At 63.4% G+C, this 7,202-nt stretch overlaps 1 protein-coding gene across 1 annotated transcript in view; it reads right to left on the bottom strand.

The window, feature by feature from the left end:
* Positions 1-966: 966 nt before the first annotated feature.
* INTS1 (integrator complex subunit 1) overlaps positions 967-7,202 on the bottom strand; it is a 32,386-nt gene continuing 26,150 nt past the window's right edge. The window contains exons 39-48 of the mRNA XM_012639073.1: positions 6,980-7,103; positions 5,620-5,753; positions 4,934-5,126; positions 4,340-4,467; positions 3,851-3,963; positions 3,004-3,117; positions 2,255-2,325; positions 1,815-1,906; positions 1,509-1,618; positions 967-1,369 (exon numbers count right to left, since the gene is read on the bottom strand). Of these exons, the coding sequence (XP_012494527.1) occupies positions 1,254-1,369; positions 1,509-1,618; positions 1,815-1,906; positions 2,255-2,325; positions 3,004-3,117; positions 3,851-3,963; positions 4,340-4,467; positions 4,934-5,126; positions 5,620-5,753; positions 6,980-7,103 (1,195 nt within the window). The 3' untranslated portion in view covers positions 967-1,253. The remainder of the gene's footprint in view (positions 1,370-1,508; positions 1,619-1,814; positions 1,907-2,254; positions 2,326-3,003; positions 3,118-3,850; positions 3,964-4,339; positions 4,468-4,933; positions 5,127-5,619; positions 5,754-6,979; positions 7,104-7,202) is intronic.

Raw genomic sequence — 7,202 nt, 5'->3', positions numbered from 1 at the left:
GAGGATGTGGCTAGGGCAGAGGGCCAAAGTGGGGCAGCGCTGTCCTGCACAGCTGGGCACAGGAGCTGCTCAGTGGCCCTTGGCCACCTGGGGACGGTTCCTACTGTTCACTTTCTGGCCAGCTGGCCTTCGAGTCACTTCCAGGGCAGCCTTCTGCCCCAGACCCTTGTAGCCTCAGGAGATTCTGGGAGGGCAGGTGGGTGGGCGCAGGAGTGGCTGGCATGAGGCCCTCAGGAAGGTGGATGCAGCAGGAGGGCTGGCCCCAATGGCTGGGCGGGGCAGGGCTGGGGGCCTAGAGCCATAGCCTCCCACTTAAGGGGTATCTGTCAGGCACCTCCAGAGGCCAAAGCAACTCTAAGGACCACCGGCCCCAGGCCTGTCCCAGGGGCTTTTGGTAGGGGCCTGGGCTGGCTTTTCTAGTCAGAGTGTCGCCTGGAGGCCCGAGTGGCTGGACCCTGCCTGGCAGGTCACTTCTGTGTGGGGAAAGATGACCTCTCCGCTGTGAGGACAGAGGGGAAGGGACAGCTCTAACCCCAACTGAAAGGGGAAGACGGGGGCTGGAAGGGAGAAAAGCCCGGTGTGGCCCAGGCCCATCAGCGTCCTGTACCCTGCAAATGTGGGCACAGCCGCCCACCCCTCGGTAATGGCAGGGCTCCTGCCAGGCACAGCTTCACCCTGGGGACGCTGGCTGACTCCACTCCGGGCTCCCTTCTCAGTCCTCTGCAGAGGGGAACTGCTCTTACCCTCTTCCCTCAGCCCCTGCTTGGGAAGGCAAGCCCAGGCAGCACCCCTGGCTGTATTGTTTCAGAATGGGCTCCCTCAGCTCCCAGAAAGAGATGCCCACAGCTGAGGATCTCGGCCTGTCCTCGGCCCCCACCTCCCAGGATCCTGTTCAAGCCCCTGGTGCCCCCGGTGGGGACATAACACACCAGACAGCACACAAAGAATCCAGAATGTTTCATTCACAACCAGCCCCTTGCCATGCTTGGCCGGGACACTGGCCTCCCCTTGTGCTGGGCCATGTCCCCCCACTGCTCACAGCAGGGCCAAGACCTGAGAGGTGTCACGGCCTCAGCAGAGAGGAGCCCCCCATGTGGGCAGCTGGTCCCAGGCCCTGCCCAGCCTCAGGGCTCAGCGCCCTCCGCTCAGCCCAGGCGAGACCACCAGCAGGACCGGCCCTCTGGGGCTTGGCCCTGGGCACGCCAGCCGCCATGCTGGGGCCCGAGGCTGCTGTGCAGGTCGGCTTCACGGGCTCACATCACGGCCTCCATGTGCAGGATCCTCAGGGCCTCGGAAATCTGGGCGCTGGGGTCCATCTGGCCGTACATGCCCACGAGGAAGGCCCGGTGCAGCAGCACGGCAGCGTGCTCTGTGGGGAAACAGGCCCTGCAAAGCCACACTGGCCACGAGACCAGACCTCAGGGTTCCCAACAACGGTGGTCAGGCAGCTCGTGGCAGATGCGCCCCCAGGGCTTTCCTGAGAGCCGATCATGGGGATGGTGGCTTACCTTGGCAGAGAAGGGTGTATTCAGGCAGGTTCCGGAGGGCCGTCTGCACCACCTCGAAGTCCCGGCTACCCAGGCAGTACATGAACGTGGGCAGGAAGTCGGCTGCGATGCTGAAAGAGCCACGTGCTTCGGTGGGCACCTCCCCCAGCCCCAGAGCCCAGGCCAGGTCCTGGCTGGATGAGGCGAGCTGATCTGCCTAGAAGCCTGCCTGACCACTGCATGGGCCAGCAGTGACGTCCGCAGGAGTGTCAGAGGGCCCGGTCAGGAGGCCGGACCCTCAGCCCTCTGGGGCAATGCCGGGCTCACCTGGGGCTGTTCTGGATGGAGCGCAGGGCCAGGCTGAAGGCCAGGTTGCGGCAGGACTCCTCAGCCGAGCTCATCAGCCGCTGCAGGCTTGTCTGGCCAGGGCAGGGTGGAGGGTGTTACCACGGTGATCCCCCATCGAGGGCCCAAACCCTCACTTCTCAGCCTCTCAGCTTTGTGGTGGTCAGGGGCAATGATAGGGGACTGTTGCCTAAGCTCCCCACTGGACAGCTGGAAGCACTCAGTGGTGGCCACTTCCTGCCTGGGGCAGAGCCGGGGCCTGCCTTGGCGCCTGCTGTGCTGTCAGCATCTGGGCCAGGGCCTGGCCCACGGAGGGCTCTGTGGGGCTCAGGGCAGGAGCGAGGGTGTTGGGGAAGGCTGCCCTAGCGGGCGTTCCCATTGGAGCAGCTGCTCCCAGCTCTCCCTGGCCCGCCCCTGCTCACCGAGAAGAAGTTCAGGATCTCAGGTCTCCGCCGGGACATCTCGTCTATGTCGCTCAGAACCTCCAACAGGTCTAAGACAGGCACAGAGGGCCAGGCTGGGATAGGCCACAGCTGCTGGGGCCGGGAAGGACCCCTGTCCACTCCACCCAAGCAAGCCAGAGGCAGGGGGCATGTCCCCACGCACCTCAGGAAAGTGCTGCTGGCTTCCCAACCCCCAGGTCAGCGACACCCAGTGTGGGCTCCAGGAAGCTTTCCCAGGCACGCTACCCCTCGCTAAGACCTGCATTAGTCCCACCCACCAGACGCCTGTCCAGCCCCCAAGTGCTGGCCTCCAGCAAGGGGACCTGACTTGCAGATGGGTCACTCCGAGCCCCACAGCCCAACTCTGCCTGCTGCCCACCCCTGGCTCTCCTCTGGAATTCAACCAACTGCCCCCCCACCCCGCCGCCACCCCCTGGCCTTTCCTCTGAAGTACCCAGACATTTCAGTGGGCTCCTTGGTATCCTGCTTTGTCTGGGGCAGAGTAGCCACTTGGCTCCCTGAATTTCCTCTAACATGCTCTCTGAGGGGAGACGCCCCTCATGGAAACAGCCCACCCCTTCCATGGCTGGGTGGGGCCATCCTGTTCCCTGCATGTCCCTGAAGTCAGTGGCCGGATGGCTGCTGCCTGCAGCCTCCGTGGGACCCAGGACACTGGTGGCCAAACAGGCACTGACCTCGTGTGGGTGACACCAGGCCCCTCGACTCACCCTCGACAGTCTGGCCCCGGGAAAGCCTCTTCATGTAGGGGGCCATCTCGGCCGTGGTCAGAGGAGTGAAGAGGGACACGCTGAGCAGGGGCAGGGAGCCGGCTGCGCTCTCGTCTGCAGGGTGAGCAAGTCAGTGCCGGGGAGGCTGGAGCCACGGACCAGGCACCAGAGCCGCCCTCCCCAGGAGCACCCCAGCCACGGCCCAGGGCCAAGCACGTGGCAGGCACTAAGTGTGGTGGCACAAGGACCCCACTGGGAGCAGCCTTTGGAGACTCGGCTCTGCTCCTCATGGCACCTGACACGACCAACTGGAGAGGGCGTCCTCCCTTGTCCCTGGAGCAGCACCGCGAGGCGGGAGCTGTTCCCTCTGCAGCCTGAGGCCTGGCACGTGCTCTACGAAGGTGCTTATGTGCCCTGTTTCCACGGAATGCCAAAGAGTTACACTCAAAATAATTTGGTGGAACCAGGTTGCCCAACAGCCGTAACAACCAGCAACTGCCCAGCCCCCACGTCACCAGCAGGCGGGTAAGAGCCATGGGCTGAGATGGGGATGTGAGTGGGCAACTGAGGGCAAGCCCTGCCCAGGAGGGCCCAGAAAGCTTCCTGGGGAGCTGACACCTGCCAGTGGGACCCCAGGGGCAGGGACATTGCTGCTGAGCTACACCGACCACACACCGGTCAGTACTTTACATGCATGAAACGGACCGGGGACCAGTGAGGTCCCGGGGCCCACGAAGCCGCCACAGGGACACCATGGACGATCCAGGGTTAGCCGTGCTGTCTGGGAAGACCAGACCCTCCAGGCTGGCCCTGCTGCCTCTCCCTGTGGACCCGAGGCCCCACTCACCCTCGCCCTCCTCCTCTAGGCCCCGGTCGGCTCTGCTGGCCCTGGTGGGAAGGCTGAGCCCTGCAAGGAGGGACTTCAGCATCGCCAGGTCACTGTTGTCAAAGGACAGGTCGCTGGGGAGAAGACAACATTTTCACCCAGGAGGAAGACGCAGGCAGAGGCTGGAGGTCAGCAGGGCAGACGTGGGAGAGAAGCAGGACACTTGGGGAGGGGCAGGCAGGAGGCCGCGTGTGTGTGAAGTGGGGCAGAGGGCCACAGGGAACGATTCAGACTTCAGAGGGCCCCGGTGCAGAGCGGAGCGCCTGCCACCACGGCTCTGTATCCAGACCTAAGCAGCTCGACAAGGCCTGAGCCCAAGCACCACAGACAGCATTTCTGCTCAGCTGCTCGGGAGCTCCTTTCCCGGAACCTCCGCCCCTCATCCTCTGGCAGGACCCCAGCAGAGGCCCAGGCTTCCCGGGAGCCTGCACGGGCTGGGCAGGCACTCACTGGAGCGGCTCGGCATGCTTCTGCAGGAAGGACACCGCTGCGGGGGCATTGCAGGTGATGTACTTGTGGATGAACTGCACGAACTTGCTGATGAAGGCGGCCAGCTGGCGGGAGGACTTCCTATAGTTCTGCAAAGGGGAAGCCGAGCACCTTCGACACGGTCACCACACCCACCTCTGCCGACCACGGCAGTCCCAGAGGTGCTCAGCCACGGCCCTCCCCCTCGTGGGTTCGTGGCGCAGATGCACAGGTGCCCAGCTGGAGCATGAGACAAGATGGGTTATGGGATCATCACGGCCCGAACGGCATGCAGAAAGCAGTCTTGAGGTCTGAGCCGGGCTTCTTGGGAACGTGAGGCTCCCAGGCACATGAGGTTGGAGGGCAGGGGACTTCCTGGGGTGAGAGCTGGTCCCCAGTCGAGCAGGGGAAGCACAAACTATGGGACAGGCAGCCTGGCCCTGGCTAAAGGGCTCGGCTCTCCTGTGGGAGCCCTTCCAGTCCCGGCTGGAAAGACAGACCTGGTAGGGCTGTGGGGGCTGAGGCAGCAGAGGGGCGGAGGGACCCAGAACGCTCAGGCAGGGCACAGGCACGCACCAGCAGCAGGCGCACGAAGGAGCGCAGACAGTCCCACAGCGCCCTCTGGTGCTCGCCCTGGAACACCAGGGGCTGCAGCAGCTCTAGCAGCCCCAGCACGTGCAGGAAGAAGGTCAGGTGGTTCTGCTGCCGGAACTCCTGGAAGTTGAGGTGGGTGCGGCCGTGCAGAAGGGCAGCGACCATAGGCAGGTGTCTGGGGATGAGACACCGGGCAAGGTGACCACACCCAGGCCCCCAGCTCACACACACAGCCCTGGGAGGGCACCCACTGACACGGCTTACCGAGCTCCAGCACTGTGGGTCTGGGAGCAGCTGGGGAGCCAGGGCCTGGCACCATGCTATCCTCACCCTTCACCCACCCCACCCCAGGTGCTGGGTGGTCTGGGAGAAGGGGGCTCCTCTGGCCTGCCCCACTGGGGTCTGCCTGGCTCCTCCCACCTGGGCTCAGCCAAAGGCCAGCAGTTGACCTGCCCCAGCTGCCGCACCCCAGGCAGGGGCTCTGGTTTGCCCACGTTAGGTTCTAGCCACAGAACCCTCTTGTAAACTAACATCTGGAGTAGGGACAGGACTCGGAACACCCGCAGGAGCACCTGCTCGGATTTGGGAGCAGGGAAGGGCAAGGCCGGCGCAAGGTCAGACCCTAGGTTCCCCCGGGCTGCAGGTGGCTGAGTCAGGCTGAGAGGTACCTGAGCAGCAGGATGGGGTGGGCCACGGCCAGCTTCCGGCAGGCCATGTTGGCATCTGCCCCTCGGTTCTCGGACGAGCGGGAGTCACTGGTGTCCGCAAGGAGGGTGATGACACGGTGGATGAGGCCGTCCAGCTGGGAGGAAGGGAGATCTGAGGCCCGGGGCCGTCTGCCCCACACCCAGCCTGGCTGCTGGCCCTGACAGTGTGACGCCGCACCCAGAGGGATTGCTCCCTCCCAGCCTCCCAAACACCTCGAGAGCTTAGGCCACAGTCGGCTCCAGACATGCTCAAACAAACAGTACTGGAAATTAGCCTTTCAATACCAAATGCCAAATGACATGTTGAGTGGGAAAAAAAGCCAAAATTGCCTATGAAGTATGATTTCAACCCTGTAAAGCAATCCGTAAGTGGAAAAAGACAGGAGAAATGGAAAAAAGCCAATTTTCCCTTGGTCACGCAGAGCAGAGGGCAGGCTGCAGACCCACTGCATGGCCAGTGACGGAGTGGGCATAGGAGCGCTGGCCCTCCAGTCCCTGGGGCGCACTCGAAAGAAGTGGACGCTTGTGCACGAGCCCTCATAGCAGCCGTCCTTGGCCCAAACTGGAAACGACCCAAATGTCCACCAGGTAAGTGGATAAACCGACCCGCCTGTCCACATGTGGATACCACTCGGCAATGAGATGTGCCCGCTGCAACACAGTGGACCTCAACTCTGCTGAGGCCCAACAGCACCCATTGCAGTTGCACTGACTCAAAACTCTAGAAAATGCAAATAAATCCACAGTGACAGCAGAGCAGTAGTGGGCTGGGGGGCACCCGCAGGGCCCAGGACCCTCCTGGGGTAGCAGGTGAACCACCTTGTCTGTGGCGAGGGTCTCGTGGGTGCACCTATGGCAACACCTAACAAACTGGCCACTACACACGTGTAGCCTCCTGTAGGTTAGCAATGCCATGCTCGTCCCTGCTCCACAGCCCACAGGATTTCTCTAAGGAGAGAGATTCCCTCTGGGCCCCCAGAGGTTGCAGCAGGAGTGCGTGGCGGAGCAGACTCTGCCCTAAGAAGAGGGAGGGCAGGCAGGGCCACTCACACACCACCGCTGCTCACCACATCCCATTTTTTTAAAATCTGAGAAAACGCATTCCTCCATGTCCTGGTTTGGGTGTCTATCACCCTGCCAACACAGGAGGGATGGCCATGGCCACCTGTACCTCCAGAGCCTCGAGAGCCAGTCCTCATGGAGGGGCCCGGCTGCCCCGGGGAAGGCGGCCTGTCAGGCTGGTGGCTTCCACCCTCCCGCCCTCTCCCCAGCCAGGGCACACAGGACATCTGGCGTGCAGCAGGCAGAGCTGCATCCTCACCTTGCAGATGCTGCTGCCAGTGGCGGCCTCACTGTGCAGCAGGACCTCAGGCACAGGCACCCGGAGCTCTGGCCGCTGCAGGTAGAGCTGTAGGAGCAAGTCTCGGCAGCGTCTGCCCAGCACGCTGGAAGAGAGAGGCAGGGCTTGCTGGGTGTACGGGGTGGGGGCCAGGCTGTCTGCTGTGAGCTACTCTGAGCCACAGGCGGGACGCCACTGAAGGGAG

Source organism: Propithecus coquereli, unplaced genomic scaffold (genome assembly GCF_000956105.1).
Source record: "Propithecus coquereli isolate 6110/MARCELLA unplaced genomic scaffold, Pcoq_1.0 Scaffold137, whole genome shotgun sequence".
Classification (NCBI taxonomy): Eukaryota; Metazoa; Chordata; class Mammalia; order Primates; family Indriidae; genus Propithecus; species Propithecus coquereli.
This window is presented reverse-complemented; position numbering and strand designations above follow the sequence as displayed.